Consider the following 21,339-nt stretch of genomic DNA (forward strand, 5'->3'; position numbering starts at 1 on the left):
CCCACCCAGGCTGGTTAAAAAAGGGGGTGGATCCTTCTGTGGGTGGTGTAAAGTAAAGCCCAAAGAGCCCATCCAGTCCCCTCTGCTGAGAACACAGTTCAACACAAGACTGAGAGGCTGAAGGATCAGTGAGGGGGTGAGCAGGTGGAGACCCTGTAACCCAAGCTTATTGGTTTTTATGTTAGCAGGCTGACGCCGCGTCGCCTCCCGCATTGTCAATAAAATGGCAGTGAAGAACATTTCCTCATGGAGGAGCACTTGAACAGTCCTGGTTTGCTGTCGAGCACACCGAGTGTGCCCGCCCATACAGCTGCTGCTCCCACCGGACTCAATTAACCACCTTTTCCCCCCATTAAAGCCTCGTTCTTTGTTCTGACAGCTGTCAGAGCTTCACTCCAGCTGTTCGCTCCTCTCCTGCGGAGCGCTCGCTGCAAACGCTCAGAAGCCCACCAGAGATAAACGAGCAGGAGGCCGTCCACGAGGAGGAACAGATCTTCGCTGATGGTCTTTTTTTTTTTTATTATTCCTTTGACCTACAATGCTGGAGTCTTTCAATCTATGCACCAAGACTGTCTTATATTCAGAGCTGGTTTATGGGTCTCCCTGTGGGACTGTGCTGCTCGATTAGGTTCAGTGCAGTTTCACCCGTGTTTATAGGCCTTGTTTTTGAAATAATGAATGATGGGAGTAGATTTACACTTTTTAGCCTTTTTGGTCCAATAGAAATCAAAACGTTTATGACAGATTGGAGATTTTCAGTTGGCTAAGCTGATTAAGGACTGAGCTTGACTCTCATGCAGCACGTCGGAGCTGCAGACGCTGCCGACGCTGCCGACATTCTCTCAAGGTTTGGGTCTTGGATCGGTTGGGTTTTTCCCTCCTCTTTCTTCTTCGGGGAGAAACTTAACGCAAATAAAAGATTTGGCACTTTTTTTCTTTTTTTAAATAGATGGCTTCAGTAGTTTGGACTTAAGATCACTACTGAGCACCAGTCATTTAAAAAGCTTCAGTGGTGAAAGGAAAAAGCTTAACGTTGGTTAATAAAGCATCACTTGCCAATAATGCAAAGATTTAAAACTGCAAGTGCAGCAGGCGAGCTGGGAACTCAGTAAAGATGACGCTGAAAAAATACGATTCTGGAGTCTGCTCGAGTCTGAGTGATGCAAATTTGTCACAAATTACGAACCAAACGGACCTTCGAGGCTTTGCAATCAGTGAGTGTGAGGATCTGTGTGGATGTCTGCTCGCCTGCCTGTTCTCTGTGACCACATGGACTCATCTGTGGAGAATCTACACTACACTGCGTCCACGCCCGTCTACCTGCAGAGAGCATTTGGATTGGTATGAGGAAGAACCGCTCTGTGGGCTGAAGAGAAAGACTAAGTTCTAAAACAAGAACCAGAGTATTAAAACCACTGCAGCCACTGTCCGCTTTTATTCTGCATCTTTTATGTTCATATGCAAGCAGACAGTGGCAGTACCATCGACTACGTCATGTTATTACTGCAGCCGTGTGGCGTTTGGTCCTTGGTGTGTGAGTTTAGACCCGTGGCTGTGTTTAGTCCCTCTTAAATCTATCCACGATCCCGAGGCTGTTCTAATCGCCTGCTTTATTTCACCAGCGCCTCTTAAATAGACGGGAACACGTGACGCAGGGAACCCCGACCTAACGGAGCTCTGCACACCCGTCTCGCTTACTGCTGGGATTTTTATTATATTTGCAATGTTTCAACTTATCCCTCCTTCTTCCGTATAGGAAGCATGTCTGCATTCACTAGAAAATAACAGTAAAAAGATCAGTTTGATTTATAAGCAAGGCCACACAGGCCAACCTGTTAAACCTTACTGGTCTGTTTCTCAACACACACACACAGGCACACGCACAGGGATCCTCAACCCAACAACCCCCCCCTCAATTCCAGCGCTTTCGCCTTTTTTTCTAGCTTCCTAATGCCTCTCTCAGAAGCACTGCAGGCTGTTTGAGTGAACACAGAAGGAAACTGAGAAGTTCGGTATTTCTGAGGAAACAGACGAGGATGAGCAGCTTGGAGTAAAAGTTTGCGTAAACTCTGGAAACAGCAGCTGGGCGGTGCCTTCCAAAACAATTCAGTCTTTACAAAAAAGAAGGAAGAAGTTAAATACATGAGATACACCTGGTAGTGGAATTTTGGGAATAAAGGTCCTCTGAGTATCTTCTGTTGTGTGTTCACGTCCTCGTGCTTGTACAGTATCCTACAGGGAAACCTCAGAGACAGGGGGCTCACCACCCAACACAACACCATTAAACTTCTGCCACCGTCTCGAGTGTCTTGGGGGAGGGGAGGGGGGCCTTCTGTTAATTTGCGTTGATGGGGTAGAGAGTGAAGGAGCATTGACATGTCAGCACCGCCGTTGTTAGAGAAATGGTTTCTCACCGTGGCAACGTTAGAAAACCAGCACTGGAAAAATTAGCATCTTAACAGGATCTCAGCTCCACCTGCAGGGAATGACGAACCAAAAACTTGGGGGTGAAACCTAACGGCCATCCAGTCTGATGGACACCTAAAGAGAGAGGATCTCCTCTGTATCTACAGAGCGTTTTTTTTCTTCCTTTTTTTGTTAAGATGGACATTTTTGCGGTGCCGTCATGCACACAGGTTGGAAAACGTGGCAACCAGACGTCGACCCCACGTCAGCAGCTCCGGCTCGTCCCTCCCAGCTTCCTCACAACGGCCAGGGTAGGTCGCTGAAGTCGACGGGCCCCCCGAGGCCAGCGTCCGCCTCCAGCAAGGACATAATGACAGCCATGGCCGCCTCGTCGTTGCTGGGGCTGCTGGAACCGGGCTCATCCATGATGTCTATGCTCAGGTGGGAGTTGTCACCTTTACAGAGAGCAACTTGTTAAGAAGATGACTGATGAAGAGGTCATAATCATAAAATGACAGATTTACTCAGTGACTTACTCATGATGGACTGGTTGGAGTAGGGGTAGCCAACAGAGTCGGGTCCAGGAAGCATCCCCGTGCTTTGCAGCTCGGGCGTCCCGCCGTTCTGAATCTGCAGAGACGACATGAGTAAACATCAGTTCAATGTAAAAACATTGAACTTGTTCAGTGAGAGCGAACACTGAGGTTCGCGGAAGCATGAACTTGTATACACATGTTAAACTGTTAAGCAGCATTTTTATCATTATTAAAACAGGATAAAATAATTTTGTACATTTTGATCTTCTGGGTTTGTTCTAGGGGCTTTTTTTTCAGGTTTTAGACAGACCCATGAAGTTCCTGCACTATAAATACTAAGATTAGACCAGACGAGTTTGGTGTTTCAACAATGCAATTATGTCTAAAGTAGAGACGAGGACAGTTATTCTGTTAGGGTAGTGCAGGAGCTAGAGCAGTGGTGTCAAACATGAAGCCTGGGGCCCAGAGTTGGCCTCTGAAAGACTCCAGCCCACTGGATGGCTCTGAAAAATGTGAAGGAGTGCATAGATTTGAAGTTTTAACAGTTTTTACAACTTCTCCTAATGATAAAGAACCCAGATTAATTGCCATTCACACAGCAAAGTAATTAGGTAATAGATAAACACTTAAATGACATAAAGTTCCTGGTTTTTCCGTATTTACTATATAAAATTATGATTTTTACATTAAGTACACAGGACATTTTCTCTGAATTAACAAAAATGTAATATTTTACAATTTCAGGACCATCTGGGCAAAGAACTACCAGAACCTTTTCTGTAATTATACACATTTATCGTGAAGTCTAAGGAGCTTCTTGAAGATGATTCACCTCTCATCTGAGAAGTGAATCATCTTCAAGAAACTCCGACTACGATGACCTGAATGACTAAGAACCATCACAGACATTCATCGTGTAGTTTCACTGATTCAGCTCACTCAGAGTCAGAGTCTGGATTTGGCCCACATTGTAAAAGGAGTCTGACATCCCTGCCCTGGAGGGTCAAACTGTTTAATTTTATCCTAAAATAAATAAATGTGCATGACAACAGAGAGATGACAATACCGAGCAAGTGATTTACAGAATTATTTTATTAGTAGTGACTTTTAAAGACACCATCTCAAAATAAAGGACATCTAAAGACTTTATTTTTCACGTTTTATTTACAGATATATGAATATTTTTTTTAAATGTCCTGCAGGAACCCCGAGCACGTGGCCCTCACCACAGTGCACATTCACAGAGAAGCACACAAATTCAACTGCTTTCAGGTCAATTAGGTGTGTGTGTGTTACCTTCTTGCCCCCTGGGGAGCAGGTGTCGGGTGGAGGTGTGCTGGTAATATTCAGAGGGCTGGAGCCACAGCTGGAGGGGGAGGAGCCTCGAATCCTGATAGGGAGAAACAGATAACAGCAGTGTTTCTGAATCAGATCTAGGCTGTCTCCAATCGTCTATTCCTGTATTCACACTCGCCATTTTGAATGAACTGAAAAGTACAAGTACATGAAACACAACAAGTACACCATTCCAGGTACTCGTAGAGTCGATATCAAGTACCAACACGATGCTAGTGCTACAATAAGCCTATTTATTTTGTGACTATGTTAATTGCTCTCAAACACTTAAAGAAAGGTTTTTCCATTGCATGTATGCTGATCCTTTGTGGTTTCTTCTCCTAGCAACCAGTGCAGCGCTGAGGTATCACACACTAAATACAAGGGAACTGAACAGATTATACCTGAAACAGCTTTGTGAGTCCAGATCAAACATACTTCAGATTTAAATATCAGGTCGGTAAATCCCTCGTCATGGTTGGAGAGACTCTACGAGGTTTGCAGCTGGCAACAATAATTTGTTTTCCTGCCTCAGAACCTGCACCAGGTGGAGAATGTCTTCATGCTACTCTCTTATGTGACATGCCAGAGCAGAACAAGGACGACTAATCCTCTGTGTATTTGCTAAAGAGGCAGCCAATTATTGCCTTGTTATTTTTTTGTCCTAAAGGATAAAAGAAAATGTGCATGTTCACACGTACTGCATGAGTAATTACACACACGCGTGTATGTATTGTATGTATCGCTGCATCAGGCATGAATTCATGTGGTCTGCAAATTTGACCAGTCTCAGAAGGTCAAACAGCATCTTTCCCTAAAATGCCAAAAAATCTTCCAGCACATGAAAACCCCAAATAAAAAAAGTCCCTCTTCTATCAGCCTCACTGAACACAATCATTTTTCAGAACTGCCATAACAATCGGGCGATCATTTATCAGCAGAGACAGTCTGTGGTATTTTGGCTGGGTTTCATCATCAGCCTTGAAGTTTCACAAAGCGAGGAGAAGAGCCTGCAGCGCGAACACACTGTCCTACTTTAGACAGCACAGAACATGTGCCTATTCTCCATTTTATTGTAACCTGACATTTGAAATGATTCAGTGCAGAAAAATGAGGTAAAATCCTGCATATGGTTTGTCATATACTCACCTGCCAGTGTGTACAGCTGGCTTGTAATACCTGATAATTCATTCTCTGTGTCACCTCTATCAGCATGATCTGAGTAAGAAACTAGGCCACGGTGATTTTCCATTAGAGCACTAACGCTGGTTTTCTGCTCGACTGGTTTGAGATTGTAAAAACCACAGAAATTCTCCTATTCTCACCTCTGGATCTCCATCACTTCCTCAGCAATCATGCGTCCAATCTTCCCAGCTCCCGCTCTTGTGCCGCCGGGGATACCAGGCACCGTCTGCAGCGCCCGCCTCCCCCCACCTACCAATCAGCAGCAATCAAGAGAAGAAGAATGTATGCACTGTGAAGAATAACTGTGGACATGGGCTGATGTTTTTGATAAATAAGCAGGGAGTGAAAGAATGAAGGAAGTCATTTACCCTCTGAGGTCAGGACGCTGTCCATACTCTGTGGAGAGGCAGCAGACTGAGGGTAATCTGATCCCTCCATCATAGGACACCTGAAGAAGGGGGGGAAAGCGCACAGGTGATGTACCCGAGTCTTCAAAGAGCCAAAATATTTTTGTTTATAGCTTAAAAACTTCCAGGTAAAGCAAATAAAATGCGTTTTCAGATACTTACGACACCACAGTGTTGGTAGACACGATGTACTCCACCTCCTTGGTCCAGGGGTTCATAAAGCTGAACCATCTGCTTCTTAACGTGATGAAGGAGCCATCTTTGATCTTGAACTTGTAACAGTTGGTGTTGATCTTCTCCCTCATCTGTAGCACTGTGGACATTTGCGATACATTCGCAGTGAGCACACGCATTCATTCATTCACATCTTCTCTATTAAACTCTAACAAGGATTCTAGAGGTTTCTCAGAAGGCACCTTGTCTATGACATTCTGCCAGGTGGCTGATGTCGTCCTGGTGGAAATACTCATAGAAGGAAGTTCCCAGCAGCTCCTGGGGTAGGTAGGCTAGGATGGCTGTGGCTCTGGAAGAACACACAGACACAAAGAGGATTGTTCGCTTGCAGCTGCTGGTGAGAGTCTTAATTATGGGCAACAAAGGTTTTCTAAGATAGTGAATCACCCAAAAACAGATCACTGTGTCCTGAAACCTCACTGCACTTAATGCACTGAGCAAGAATAAAACTCATTTAACTGAAAAGCTTTTCATCTGTACTAAAGGCCGGTTGTAACACAGCACCAAGGTAAAACAGTGTGTACTGAAACATAATGTGTTCATCTAAACAGCTAAAATTAAAAACTCAAAAATCACCGCATCCTAAACAGGGGTGTATTTGACTCCATCGTGTTTGTTGCTAACAAAGGCTGTGCTAAATGACACAGCGCTGCAGGTAAAAGCAGACTATTTGTGGCTCTACTCTGACATTTTATGCACTACAAGTTATTTCGATTTCTCTGAATCCATATTTCCTCACAGCTCTTACCCCTCCACCCTTCAGGAGGCAATTTCATATCAAACTCTCATATCAAAATTACAGTCTGTTCAATTTTTGGCCATTTTATCCTTTTATTATCCAATCTTTTGCTCTCTAAATATATCAACAAGCAGGCGGACTCTGAGGATAAGCTGAGGGAAATGCGACCTTGAAAATCATGTGAGTTTGCAAGCAGCTGAACTTTACTGTCCTGTCACATAAATCAAGACGAGGTGACCTATTCGGCTCTCCCCTTTTGCCTCTCACCTCTGGTCAACGAAGACGAACTTGCCGTCGATGGCGTGCCGGGAGACGTACTCTGTCGGCTTCACCCTGATGTCTGCCAGGCTGGGCTGGGGGACGATGTGGGGGTGCAGGCGGCCGATGGCCACCAGGCAGCTCAGGTTGCAGCCCTCGTTGTCGGGTTCATTGTCTTCGTCGAGACCCATCTTGGTAGGTGGCCAGCTCTTCAAGTAGCCTGTGCTGTGGATGGTGCAGAAGCTCTTACGGTCCGCTGTAATGAGAGTGAAGAGACGCGAGAGAGAGGCGTTAAAATTAGAAATAAGCAGGGCCATCTTAGTGGGATACCGTCACCATGCTGTGGGGTATGATGGAGCATTTTTTACAGTTCACTGAACTGAATGTGATGGGGATTTATTTTTGATTATGAACCCACATCTGAACAGTTTGGCTGATTGATTCAAAATCTCTTACAAAACGCTGAGGAAGCCACAGCAGTGATGCAGTTACAGCTAATTATCAAATACAAATCAAAACACTAGGCTGAACCCTTGAAGACAAATCATACGGTCGTCCCTGCAGGATTAAAGGATCACAGTTAATCAGCTAGTGCTGTGTGGACTTTGGCCTGTACCCTCTTTAAACTATTTTTGACAAATGAGCCCATCTGTGATTTTCAGGGCTGTTTATTTCTTGCTCTTTGCCATAAAACTACAAGATTAGAAACTACAAGAACCTCCTGCCTGGCAACTTCATCTTCAACAGCCTTTGTCCAGTATATCTGCCATCCTTCCTCTGCAAACGCCCAAACCATCTGGAACACCTTTCCACTCTCTATGAAGACGGGAGTACTTCTCCCATCTCCTCAACACATGTTACACAAGTAAAATACCTTCTTGGCGGTTTCACTTCTGTAGCTGTACTGAACTTTGCAGCCCCCCCCCATGTAACACAGAGAAGTGTGTCTCCATGAACGTTAACTGCTAACATTTTTTAACATGAAAACTGTGACAATCAGCTGCATGTATGTGCCTGCAAATGTTCCTCTGATTATAAAAGACGTTTTACACTCCAGTTCCTCAATAAGCTACTAAGTAGCTCCAAACGCAGCCAGCCATGTTTTCATTTGCTCTTAGACCAGTGGAGCAGATGCTGCAATGTATTCCAGGAAAATCTTCTTATATTGACTGATCGAAGTGCAAATGTCCCGTGCGTCACTTTCCGACGAGGAAAATTGAGCGACCCAGGCTCCGTTCATGTCTTGTTCTAAACCTTTGATTTTTAATCTTAAAAACTCGAGTCCAGGCGTGATGTTACACTGCACTCCAATGTGTTCCAGCTAATTCACCACGGCTGAAACCACCGTCTGCCAAGCTGACTCAGACTGCTTTCAGCCCTGACCTGCTTGGCACACAGCTAATGAAGTGTGATATAGAGGTTGCCAGAACAGCCCAGGTGCAATTTCCAAATAAGATTCACACAAATCAGAATTTGGTCAGTTAAATGTGATTCAGCAGGTCCCATGTGTTGTTGTCGTTCATATTTTTTTACTTGATTAATGGGCCATCACGTGTTTCTGTTCAAATTAAACTACCTCAGTGCTTTTTAATTGCAACATAACATTTTCTTGTAGTTTGTGATGTTGTTAAATGATAGTCTGGTTCTTGCTCAGAGTTCAAATTCATTTTTGGCTTTAGCCGTTTTTGTGTTAACTTTTACTGTTTGGACCAACTCTGCAGAAATGAGCCGGAGGCAGAGCGTGACACCAGCAGAACCAAACTGTTTTCTGTATGATTTAATCAGCCTTACACACTGTTGCGGATCAATTTTGGCCCGCCCACTCTACCTTACAGTGTTACTTCATTGAGATTTTTAGGCATTTGCTCAGCACAGCTGAATCTTAAGGTCCAACCACATCATTACATTCAGGGTGAGGTCTGGACTTTTACTGGCCCATTGCAACTGTTCATCAACAACAAAGCAAACTGTTAAGGTAGTTAGGCCAAAGTTCACTTTAATGAGAACGTTGTCATCTTGCGAGAATAAAAATCCATCTTCACATTTTCACTCTGTGGATCTCTTCACAATAAAAGTCCAACTGAAGTAATCGTAAGAGTGAAGAAACAGCTTGATACTTTTCTTTCCAGCCACCCAGCTGTAGATTTGCTGCTGTGCAGGGGATCGCTGTCGTGTCACACGACCCAACTTCGTCATTTCCAAGCTTTATTAAGGGGCAGACGGCCTCAGATATGTCTCTAGAATACCTATGTATACAGCTGAGTTCATGATCTTTTTCTAAATATAAAGTTATGAACTTTAACAGTTAACATGTTAACTGAGGCCTGTAGAGCCGGAGATGTAGCTCCTGGGTTATTTGTAGTGCCTTTGAGCATTGCACAGTCTGACCTTGGGGTGAATTCTGGAAAGATTATAGCGTTATGTTATCACCCTCCTGAATGCTCCATAGAAGCAAACTGCACAACTTCTGCTTTTACAGAGGTAGTCATTCTTGCTCATCAGTTTGTCAAGTGCATTTGATTATCAGCACCTGGCTTCTTCTTCCCCTTTAAATTATAGAAGCAGTTAATAAAGATCATAAAGATTCCGGCAAAAATCTTCTTCATCTGACTTTACCGAGCAACCGCCTATCAGGAAAAAAAGGCCCTGCGCCTCAGGTTTCAGCTCCTCTCATCTACAAGTGCAGCGCATGTTGTTTGCAGATAAGCGCTCGCAGTCTCACTCAACTGAAAGCATCTTTGATTGATGCTTCATAGCTCTGACTTTCAGAGGCAGCCCTATTTTCAAAGATTATCACTGGTGAGATTCTTTTATGGCGTGTAAGCTTTGCTGATTAATTAAAAGGTTTTCAAATGAATAAATAAACTCTGTCCTCTCATCGGGTAATAGGACGCATTCATACACAGAAAACACATCATTCAAATAACTACTTAAACACAAAAGAAATACCTGAAACATGAATAAATAATCACTGCTCCATCATTACTGTTATAGCTTCCCCACCTGAGCCCTCATGCATTACCGAAATAGGATGCATCTATTTTAGCCAGTTCTAGTATAAAAGACAAGAAAAAAGCTGATAACTGTCAAATGTATCGTTTTCATTATAATATGAAAAATTTGAATAGTTAAACTAACAGAAGCCGACCAAAAATTTAACCTTTTCAAGCACTAAAATCTAAGCAGACAGGTCTTTCTCTAGAATTTGTTTTTGACAATATAGAGCGGGTAAATAAAGGTTAAATAAACACCATGCTCTCATGCCAACTGAGGTGCAATTCCTTGTTATGAAAAGGATGTGAACCTAAAAATAGAAGAACAGGAACACCAGGAAATGAGGGCTTTTGGTTTCATAAGGAGGTGATGGAGATATTTACAAAGCACTGTGTGAGATGTAAATAGAGAGGAGAGAGAAGCCGCTCCAAAGGTCTCTTAAGACACGGGATGCAAAACACTGCTGGCTTCATCGAGCTGATATAGTGGAAGCTCTCCGCAATTCAGACGTGGCTTATTTTTATGTTAATGCTCCTCACCCGTTCTGTCAGACGATGTGGGAGAAACGAGCCACAGCAGCAATACCTTTTACCCTTTAGGCCTGACAGTGATGTAAAATGCTTGAAATTAGAGTTTGTTTAATACGACGATACTTTGGTAATTACAGATGCTACATCCTACATGTAGTCATGATGGTGCATCTACACCCTTAGATAATTGTTAAGGGAAAAACACACCATGTCATTTATTGTTAGATCCTGACCAGTCCTATCTCTGTGTCAAGGGTAATTAAGTTCTTGCTGTAGTGCTGCGTGCATAAATGAGTGCATCCTTCTTTATTTAGAGATGCTTGCACACGGACCCTGCAGGTATGTCATTAACTTAGAATAAAGAGTTTTAGAAGCAACTGGGAACAACAAACTAACTTCAGCTGTTACTTTTTGTCAGATCTAGACACCAATCTCCAAAAGAGTAAGTGGTAACTTGACTGCACGTGCTTCATAAGATTGCTGTCACAGCTTTTCACAAGGCTATGATCAGTCCACCCATACAGAAACAGCACTGACAAGCAGAGACATCAGATTTACAGAAATGAGTGGATGTCAGAAAGGGACCAGAGAGCTGATAAGCACAGAGCTTTTTCAGGTGGTGCTCTGACAGAGAGGAAGGTTGTCAGGTTTTAATGAAGACAATGGCACGCTACCTTTTTTCTTAGAGCAGGTGGAGGGAAAGTCTTTATCTTCTACTTTGACAGACTGCCTGTTGCACTTCATCCTGCAGAAAAATGACCGCCTAGCTCCAGAACAGAGTCTAGAAGGACCGGGGGTGATGTCCGTCTTCACAGGAAGACCAGCTGCAAAAATAAAGGAAAGAAAATAATCAGTCAACAGAAAACGACTATTCTTTCAAGCCTCAGCAATTTTAGAAAGAAGGACTTGCACACAAATAACAAAGGAAACGCACATGTGGAAAATAAATCCATTTGGAGCTCTTGGTTGCATTTTCTATTCTTAGTGCCTTGAATGATGCACACTTCCCCTGTTTTACCTCCAGCTGTGTTTGCCATCGTTAAATCAACAGGCTTTTCCTTTGAGAAAATGCACTGACTGTTTCTAGCCTTCAGTTCCCTATATGGGGTTCCTTTTTCACACCATTTGGTGTGACAGATTTTAACGGCATTGACCAAACTCTTGGCTCTACAAAACAGATTACACACGTCCATTTTTGCTTACTTTTAGCATCGATGAGTCTCTCTCGTGGGGCTGTATCAGAGGACGACAGCTGCTCTTTGACCTTGGCGATGTCCTTGGGGTGAAGGTAGTCAAACAGGCTCTGACCTATCAGGTCATTCTTGAGAGGAGAGAGAAAGATGAATAAATTTGAATTGTTTAATTTGTGGAATTTCAAATTAGGATGGATAGACAGATGTTTGCTGGCTATGAATTGTCCACTTGTTTGTGTAGTAATAGTGATTGAGCAGATTCACAGCATCCTTCTTTTGCTTTGTAAAGGAACTAACGCATGCCTGTCGCAGATCCACAGTAAAGCCTTTTAAGGTGGCTTAAAAATCATCCACCATTAACAAAAAGATCCCTTCATTCCTCAGGCTGTCAGCGTACCTGGCTGTAGTTGAGAATCTTGTACACGGATTCAGAAACAAACAGGATCTTGCCACGATCGCATCCGACCACAAACAGGAAGCCATCAGCAGCCTGCATTATTAAACAGAACGTTAAAAACTGGATTAAAAGTTCATTTCTGGAGGTTTTTCCCCCCCTTTGTATAGTTATAAAAAGAACCTTAATTATTTTTGATTTTTCCACTCACCCTTAGTATCAAGTGCTTCAGTTCATCATCTGAGAGGAAGGAAGGCTTGTAGTTTGCCTCTGTGTACGGGTTGGCTGCACCTGCACACAACATTAAAACACACGCAGGTCACACCTGTGACTATTCAGATTGCACATGCACACATAAGAGCATTTTTAGAAAGCTGTATGCTCCCACTTAATCTTATTTGCTTTGAGTACCATGAATTTATCTCCCTTTAAGAATTACACACAGTTCCATATTTGGAAATGTTTACCAAAGGATTACCAATATCAACTGACCATCATCAATTATCTTCTTTATTTGTCACCTGATCAGTAAAAACCTCTCACGTTTCCCATGTTTATGAATATGTTTCGTTGTTTAATCTTTATTTAACTGGGATGGAAACCCTCAGGTCCTCAACAGCGCATATTTCACATGTTAGTACAAAAACTGATGCGAGCAAGTGTTTGAATGAGAAGACTTTTCACTTCGTTGCCTCCCCAACCCTCCCAGTTGATTCTAACCTCTGAGCGTCTTCATGTGTTGGACAGCCATCCGGAGGACTGTCAGTTTATCCAGCTTGCGGGACATGGCATTGCAGGTGGGCACCAGTGACGCCAGCTCATCGATGAAGCTGTTCATCTTGTCTCTGCGACGTTTCTCAATCTGGCTATGGGCCTCTCTGTGCAGGAGAAGACATCAGACATCAAAAAAGTGTCAATGAACAAAGTCATTTTCCACCCATCTTGCTGGCAGAAATCCACAGTAAACTAGAAAGTGCATTTTCTGAAGAAACTGCAGTGTGAATGCTTGAATCTGAATGTATGCACTGAAATGAATTAATTGCTGAATTTTGAGTTAAAAATATTGAATGAGATTAAAAAAAAAAAAAAAAAACGAATTTAACCTGAAAACAAAGGTGCTGAACTGCTAAAAGCTGAAGGTTACACAGAAGAAGGAGTTGGAAAAAAACTGAAAATGTTTTAAATGTAAATTAGAAAACCCTAAGAAATGAGAAAAGAACATTTAGAGTCAGAAAACATCTGAATGAATATTAAAAGGTCATATTCTTTGAATCACTGAATGACTCAAATGTGATCCCTCCACTTTGATCCACACAGTTTAAAAAGTTTAAATGCCTGAGCTTTGAAAGATACGGTGTTGGAAAGAGAACAATAATGGCGACGTTTTGAGGGTAAAATGATGGCTGTAACACTGTGGACACAGCAGCAGTTGAAAGAGAAGTGCTTAAGATGAATCTTGGTACAGTGGCAGGCAGAGCTCGTTAAGCAGGCAGGTGTGAGCCTGGTTGCTATAGTGACCGCACCCAATGGCTCCATACACACGTACACAGACATGCGCCTCACTTTTGCTGCTTAAAATGAACAGAAAAGTCAGGCCGAAACAAATCGTTCCCAAATGAAAAGTAAAAGTCGTATTGACAAAATTCTTTCACCGTGAGCGACAGCAGCTTCTAGTCTACCTAATTCTCAGTTTTCATGTCTGTGGAGTTTATTATATGGACGTGGTGACAGTGGAAAGACACCATGCTCTTCTGATTTTCAAACGAACCTTCTGAGCCATTTTAACATTAGAGTCTATGGAAGAGTTGGAGGGAGGAGGCTGTGCATTGGTGACATTTACGGAAGAACCATAACACCTAGGACAATAGTAAACACATTGGATGAAAGAGGACAGCGATGGCTACGTTTTGAGGGTAAAATCATACCTGTAGAGCAAACGCTGCGGACACAGCAGCAGTTTTAAAAAAGATTTTAAGATTAATTTTTTTGCTCCTCTCACTCTAGCAGTTGAGCTGCCTCACTCTAGCCCCAACATTCCGTCCCATACACACCCATTATAAACTCTGAAACGGGTGAAAAAACATCATGAAACTTAAACTGGAACTGAAGAAAAAGTATAATAGATATTGAAAAGATAAATACAAGTTGAATAGTTGAATGTCGTGTCTTCGTTTTAAAGTTTGAATGGTGGCTCTATGTGAACGTATGTTGAAGTAGTAAGAGTTTAAAAATGAGTAAGTTGAATGAGAATTTGAAGGGTCTCCCCATTGAAATACATGGGAAATTTTTGTTGAATAAAGTTGAATAAAATTAAAAATATAAATGTTAAAAATGAGAAAAATACAAGCAATGTTGTCCAAAATAATAGGAATCTAACGATGTTTGAATGGTTTTTCTAAGTTGAACGGTTTTGAAGGAGTAGGCTTTCAAAAAACGTACGGAATACAGAATAAAATATAACTAGAAAGTGCATTTTCTGAAGAAACTGCAGTGTGAATGCTTGAATCTGAATGTATGCACTGAAATGAATTAATTGCTGAATTTTGAGTTAAAAATATTGAATGAGATTTAAAAAAAACAACAAAAAAAAAAAACGAATTTAACCTGAAAACAAAGGTGCTGAACTGCTAAAAGCTGAAGGTTACACAGAAGAAGAAGTTGGAAAAAAGCTGAAAATGTTTTAATTGTAAATTAGAAAAACCTAAGAAATGAGAAAAGAACATTTAGAGTCAGAAAACATCTGAATGAATATTAAAAGGTCATATTCTTTGAATCACTGAATGACTAAAATGTGATCCCTCCACTTGGACCCACACAGTTTAAAAAGTTTACATCTCTGAGCTTTGAAAGACAAGATGTTGGAAAAAGAACAACGATGGCGACGTTTTGAGGGTAAAATGATGGCTGTAAAGCAAACACTGTGGACACAGCAGCAGTTGAAAGAGAAGTGTTTAAGATGAATTTTGGCAGAGTGGCAGAGAGAGCTCGTTAAGCAGGCAGGTGTGAGCCTGGTTGCTATAGTGACCGCACCCAATGGCTCCATACACACGTACACAGACATGCGCCTCACTTTTGCTGCTTAAAATGAACAGAAAAGTCAGGCCGAAACAAATCGTTCCCAAATGAAAAGTAAAAGTCGTATTGACAAAATTCTTTCACCGTGAGCGACAGCAGCTTCTAGTCTACTGAATTCTCAGTTTTCATGCCTGTAGAGTTTATTATATGGACGTGGTGACAGTGGAAAGACACCATGCTCTTCTGATTTTCAAACGAACCTTCTGAGCCATTTTAACATTAGAGTCTATGGAAGAGTTGGAGGGAGGAGGCTGTGCATTGGTGACATTTACGAAAGAACCATAACACCTAGGACAATAGTAAACACATTGGATGAAAGAGGACAGCCATGGCTACGTTTTGAGGGTAAAATCATACCTGTAGAGCAAACGCTGCGGACACAGCAGCAGTTTTAAAAAAGATTTTAAGATTAATTTTTTTGCTCCTCTCACTCTAGCAGTTGAGCTGCCTCACTCTAGCCCCAACATTCCGTCCCATACACACCCATTATAAACTCTGAAACGGGTGAAAAAACATCATGAAACTTAAACTGGAACTGAAGAAAAAGTATAATAGATATTGAAAAGATAAATACAAGTTGAATAGTTGAATGTCTTGTCTTCGTTTTAAAGTTTGAATGGTGGCTCTATGTGAACGTATGTTGAAGTAGTAAGAGTTTAAAAATGAGTAAGTTGAATGAGAATTTGAAGGGTCTCCCCATTGAAATACATGGGAAATTTTTGTTGAATAAAGTTGAATAAAATTAAAAATATAAATGTTAAAAATGAGAAAAATACAAGCAATGTTGTCCAAAATAATAGGAATCTAACGATGTTTGAATGGTTTTTCTAAGTTGAATGGTTTTGAAGGAGTAGGCTTTCAAAAAACGTACGGAATAGATAAAATATAATAATAAAGATTCGAATAACAATACTGTGAATGCTTTTCAAGCATTCACACTAATAATAAAGATTAGAAGAACAATACTGTGAATGCTTTTCAAGCATTCACACTAATAATAATAAACCAGCTTGGCTGAACTTTACCTGCTCTACAAAATACAAACTCCTAGCACCTTATCCAACAGACTCCACTGTCTACGCATTCATAGTCCTGTCTAACATGATATAAATCAGCTAGCAAGACGCAAAGAAAACAGCCTCAAGAGACATGAAGAAATCCAGTTTTTGTTGTTCTGCCGATCCTCCACGAATATAAGGTTATATCCTTCCTGCTTGTCTGCTCTCGCTTTGCACAGAAGCAGCTATAAAAGAGAATTCTTTCCATGTAAGAGAAAGACAGCTTGGCTTTAGCAATTAGGTTTGCTTTTACAGTCCCCTTCCACATAATGCTTGGATCTATACACTTCAATGTATAAAGTTTCTTATTATCAGTGTGCACAAAGATCTCTCTGTCCCCATCCACAGAGTGACATTTAATTCATGCAAGGGAGCTTAGCAGGTAAGGGGGAATGGGAGAGAGAGAAAGAAAAGGAGTGTTTATACCTGGCATTCTTAATCCTGCCCTGTTGGTCACTGAAAAGACAAAACAGAGAAAGAATTAGAGAGAGAAATTAGAGAGGACTGAAGGGTTTGATTGTTAAATTAATGCGATAGCACATACTTTAAAAGGGCAGCAAGAGGGCAAATCTGATGACTAATGCAGTACAAACATGACACATCTCTTTATCTCATATTTACAGTTAGGAAAAAAGAGCAACAACAAGGAAAATGTCCACTCCACTCTACAGACACACCCAGACGATGACTTCATAGTACATGCAAATGATTCCTTGACTTTCCAAAAACAATTAGGACGAGTTAAACTCGTCTAAAAAGTCAGGAGACTGACTTTATTTTGAGATAAAGCATCTCTCCAAACTCGGCGTTGTCTGTGTCTTTTTTGGGTTATTTCTGCTAGTGGAAGATTTGTCTAATCCAGTGTGTGGCGAGCACTTAGTTCAGTAAAACCAAAGGGTTAAAGTAATACATCCAAAGCCCCTTAAGTTGCTATGTAACGTGACTACGTCATTCACTCTCCTTCAGGCAGCACTCCCTACTGCACCCCCAGCTGAACTGCAGACATGTCTGTACAGTAGTGAAATGGTTCTCCTCGATTGGCTTTGGTGTCACAGTGCAGTGTGCAAGAGATTTTCCCCTGGAGAGTAACATGCATTACAGCAGCTGTAGTAGTTTATGATACTTTTCCTGTGCAGCTTATTACATTCATTCAACTTTGCTTTAACTTTATGAACATTTCTGCGAAAAATTATTTTAATACACCCATCACTGCCTTTCTTTCCCTGTTAAGTGAAATTAAATTGCACTGATGACGTCCGATGCAATAAAATGATCGAACATGCAGTCCTAACATGGTGAAAAACTCTGACGTGTCAGATTTGGTCATATAGATCATGGCAAAAGTCCTCGTGGCGGAAAACTTAAACATCTTTACTGGGTGTTTATTACCCGATCGTTCTCTACTGTGCTCTAAAGGACAAACCTTGGAATCTGTGTAATATTCAGAGCAACATGGATTTTTATTCTAGTAAGAGCTGCTGTTGTTAAAAATAACATCTCTCAATACTCTGAGCAGCATCCAGTGTAAAACCTCCATTCACCTCCTCTGTGTTTATGTGGGCACTGAAACATCCAAATACAGATCTCTGAGATTCACAAATGTGAGTGTGAAAACACGAACGTTATGATTTGGCTCAACGGACCCTTTAAGTTGAAATCAACAGGGAACCCAATCGTGCCAGAAGCAGGATATTTCAAGAGCAATAAACAGACACATCCAGCAGATTAAAGCTCTATCACCATGGCAATAATGGCGCCTTACCTGCCCAGTTTATCTTTATCTGGGTCCATGTCACTGAGAAGGAGAAAACAGGAGATATAAGTTTCAGCAAGACCACAGGAACACATTCAAATAACCAGAGCACTTCACAAAGGGTTCACTGGGTTGAGTAGGTTTGCTTTTCAGTCTGTTCAATATTTCATGGTGCAAAAGATTATGTGTGAGGGTTCAGTGGCATTTCAGGCTGATTAATTGAGTTTGCTAGATCTACTAACATCGAGTCAGGTTTGAACTTACTCAAATGAGAAGCCATCAATTCTGCAAAGAAACACAAATTTATCAATCAATTTTTTGTCACTGAATGATTCAGATCATTATGTTTTTTTTAAACAACGTGTAAAGTGTTAGCAACATTGGCTAACAGTGTTTAAGGACACAAATGTTATGAATATTGTAGCACACCTGCACTAATGAATGCAAAAGACTTTGTGTCTCCATAATCAGACATGGTTAATAGGACCAGAAACACTCTGTCTATCTAGTCATTTCACTTTATCACTTCTTCCCATAATTCTCAGTCTGTATATTTTTCCCCTTTCTCTGTGCACCTTATTGCCAAGAATAAATTCAAGGTCTATTTATGTGATGTTACAGTTACCACTGCTGGTAAGTCAAGCAGTAGTAGCAAATATGTTTATATTACCAATAAAGTGAGCATTTGAGCTTCTCTTTCTTCCTTGTCTACTTACTGGTAGTCGGTGGTGCTGCCTTTCCTTTTGCGGGTGTAGTCCATGCCAGGCGTGCTGATGGAACTGGAGATGAGGTCAGTGGAGCTGGGGGACATGAAGTCGGTCATTGTAGACGAGATGTCCATCCTTTGGTCTGCCATCAGGTCATCTGCACAGCACAATGAGACACTGAGCTTAAAAACAGACATCTCTCTGTGTGCGGATTTAAGGCCTTTATACACAGTGTCACAAAAAAATAAATAAAAAAATAAATAAAAATAAATAAAAAAAACCCAAGATTCCATTCTTTTGTTGGTTTGTTTTTGGGGGTTTTTGTAGGTACGAACTGGTCGTGTAAAGCGTATACACACTGAAAGCAGTCTGTTTTTGTGAAAAATGCACTGCAAAAGTTGGTGTTTTTCCTTCATTTATTTGTCACCGCATTTGTGGCTTTACCAGTGCACAAGTGTTTCACCAAATTTAAAAAAAATACTACATACACATTTTTAGTAACCATTTTTATTTCACCGGCTGCTGAAGCTACATAATCTTAAGACAAACTGGCAACCTAGTAAACCACACTGCCAAACCAGAATAACAACAGTTGACGACTTTCTTTGTTGTGACTCTTTCTGGGTGACTCTGCAGTGGTTATCAAGCCGCCTGCCTGCACAGGGCTCCAGATGAGGAGGAGTGACTGCTGTGCCACTGCTGACTGAGATCAACACTCTGCGTGGTTGGAATAATTACATTTGCCCCAAACGAGTTGGTGGCTGTGTGAGTCTATAACTCATATTCATAGCAAAAAGTAAAACAAAAGCTCCCACTCCTGTATGAGACATCATTGCGGCTATATAAAGCTCTTGCAGTTTGACCAAGTACGGTAAATGTTATTTTATTCACTTATTTATTTTTTTTAAATTGAAGGACAAATGCACATATTTAAAGGGGACCTATATATTGTTTTATTGGTGTAAAGATTCTTAAACCACAGTCTGTTGTTGTAGACAGCAAACCAGATGGATGATGCCTCTGGCACACATTTCAAAAATCCAAAAGGACTATCCAGCAGTTTCAAATACAGCACAATAAACCAGCAACTGTCATGATTGCCAGATTAGTTCAACAGCTAAACAAACGTATCAGCTGCTGTTTTGACAATGTAGCACAATTACATGAATAACCGAGCTGACGCTAATCTGACACGTAAATGTATTAACCAGGGGGCGTTAAACAAGCTGCTCAGAGGACAGAACCGGCCAGCAAAAACATCCACTATGGTTCCCTGGATGGCACTGCAAAGTGTGAAAATTTCACCTCATTAATATCCAGAATTGTTCATTAAATGTAAATCATGGCGAGGTAACGTCAGCGTAACAGCACTGACAAACGCTGAGAAATTGCTTCAATCGTAGGAGGAAGAAAAAATGTTTATTCATAGACGAAGGCAGGTAATTATGAAACAGGTTTGCTGCCTTAAAGATGTTTTCTGTGGTTCGTGAACTAAATTTTTAAATATTTTTAAGACAGGTCTACTTTACTAATAGAAAATGAATGGATCCTACGGTTCATACACAAACACATTCTTGCTAAATGACAGCTGCAACATAAGGACGAATATTTCCCCAGAAATATAAAAATCCATTTGCAAATCTAAAAAGGCTCTTGTGCCAGATTTCAACAGACCCGTGTGCAACCTTGTTATTCAGTCTTTTGGTGATTAAACCCTCTCTTTTAAGAAATAGCTGCAATGCAGGCGTCTGTGTGTATTAGAAGCTAAAATAAAAGAAACAATCCACTGTTTCTTTGCAGAAGAAAATAAGCAACACAGAGCAGACAGTCACACAAATGTCGCATGCATATGCATGCATAGACCGAAACTACTGGGTATGTAAATGAACTGACAAATAATAAGCGCGACATGTGCGGGATTACTCATATTATCCGTGCTGACAAGAAATCACTATAAACGGTCTGAGGTCAAGATCAAAGCGGAAATACTGTAGTTGTGAGAAACGGAGGTGACTATCTGCACAGACCTTTTTTTCAATAAAGCGTGCACACTTAATTGAGAGATGCACAGAGGGAAATACTAATTTATTTTTTAGGAAGGGCCAAACTCACCACAGATGTTCATCACAGCCTGTGTGTTAAAATCATCTCCTTCCATCCACTCTGGAGCCCTCAACTGTGAACACACAAAAGCAACACTTTAAGATGGAATCATTCTGAGAATCTGCAAAGACAAAAACAAAGAAATCCCAAAACAAAGAAAATACAGACAGAGTAACTGTTGCCTGGACACATGCAGCAAACATCGTGTCATCTGGGTCAAGTGTGCAGGCGCAATAAACAGGAAGTCACTATTACAACTGCATGTATTGAAATACTGTAAGCTATTTAGGTCGCACCGTATCAGTTACATGACACATAAATCAGACTGGTTGAGATGTGCCATGTGCATTCCAATTCGCCAACTACAACCCTGGCAAGTGTTTAAACTTCAGAGATGATGAAACCTTCCCAAGTGACTCTGAGCTGACTGAA

General features: G+C 41.3%; 1 protein-coding gene across 2 annotated transcripts in view; it reads right to left on the bottom strand.

The window, feature by feature from the left end:
• Positions 1–2,191: 2,191 nt before the first annotated feature.
• The window catches only part of LOC113025168 (basic helix-loop-helix ARNT-like protein 1), a 30,754-nt gene continuing 11,606 nt past the window's right edge, over positions 2,192–21,339 (bottom strand). The window contains exons 3-20 of one of the 2 annotated variants that reach the window (XM_026172649.2): positions 20,917–20,980; positions 18,814–18,961; positions 18,362–18,382; positions 18,107–18,139; positions 16,771–16,800; positions 12,932–13,089; positions 12,423–12,502; positions 12,215–12,307; positions 11,828–11,945; positions 11,299–11,448; positions 7,110–7,356; positions 6,286–6,392; positions 6,032–6,182; positions 5,831–5,910; positions 5,603–5,711; positions 4,239–4,332; positions 2,943–3,036; positions 2,192–2,861 (exon numbers count right to left, since the gene is read on the bottom strand). In XM_026172649.2, coding sequence (XP_026028434.1) covers positions 2,704–2,861; positions 2,943–3,036; positions 4,239–4,332; positions 5,603–5,711; positions 5,831–5,910; positions 6,032–6,182; positions 6,286–6,392; positions 7,110–7,356; positions 11,299–11,448; positions 11,828–11,945; positions 12,215–12,307; positions 12,423–12,502; positions 12,932–13,089; positions 16,771–16,800; positions 18,107–18,139; positions 18,362–18,382; positions 18,814–18,961; positions 20,917–20,962 — 1,917 coding nt within the window. In that variant the 5' untranslated portion in view covers positions 20,963–20,980 and the 3' untranslated portion in view covers positions 2,192–2,703. The remainder of the gene's footprint in view (positions 2,862–2,942; positions 3,037–4,238; positions 4,333–5,602; positions 5,712–5,830; positions 5,911–6,031; positions 6,183–6,285; positions 6,393–7,109; positions 7,357–11,298; positions 11,449–11,827; positions 11,946–12,214; positions 12,308–12,422; positions 12,503–12,931; positions 13,090–16,770; positions 16,801–18,106; positions 18,140–18,361; positions 18,383–18,813; positions 18,962–20,916; positions 20,981–21,339) is intronic. The other variant, XM_026172651.2, reaches the window with a different exon arrangement.

The sequence above is a fragment of the Astatotilapia calliptera genome, chromosome 7 (genome assembly GCF_964374335.1).
Source record: "Astatotilapia calliptera chromosome 7, fAstCal68.1, whole genome shotgun sequence".
Classification (NCBI taxonomy): Eukaryota; Metazoa; Chordata; class Actinopteri; order Cichliformes; family Cichlidae; genus Astatotilapia; species Astatotilapia calliptera.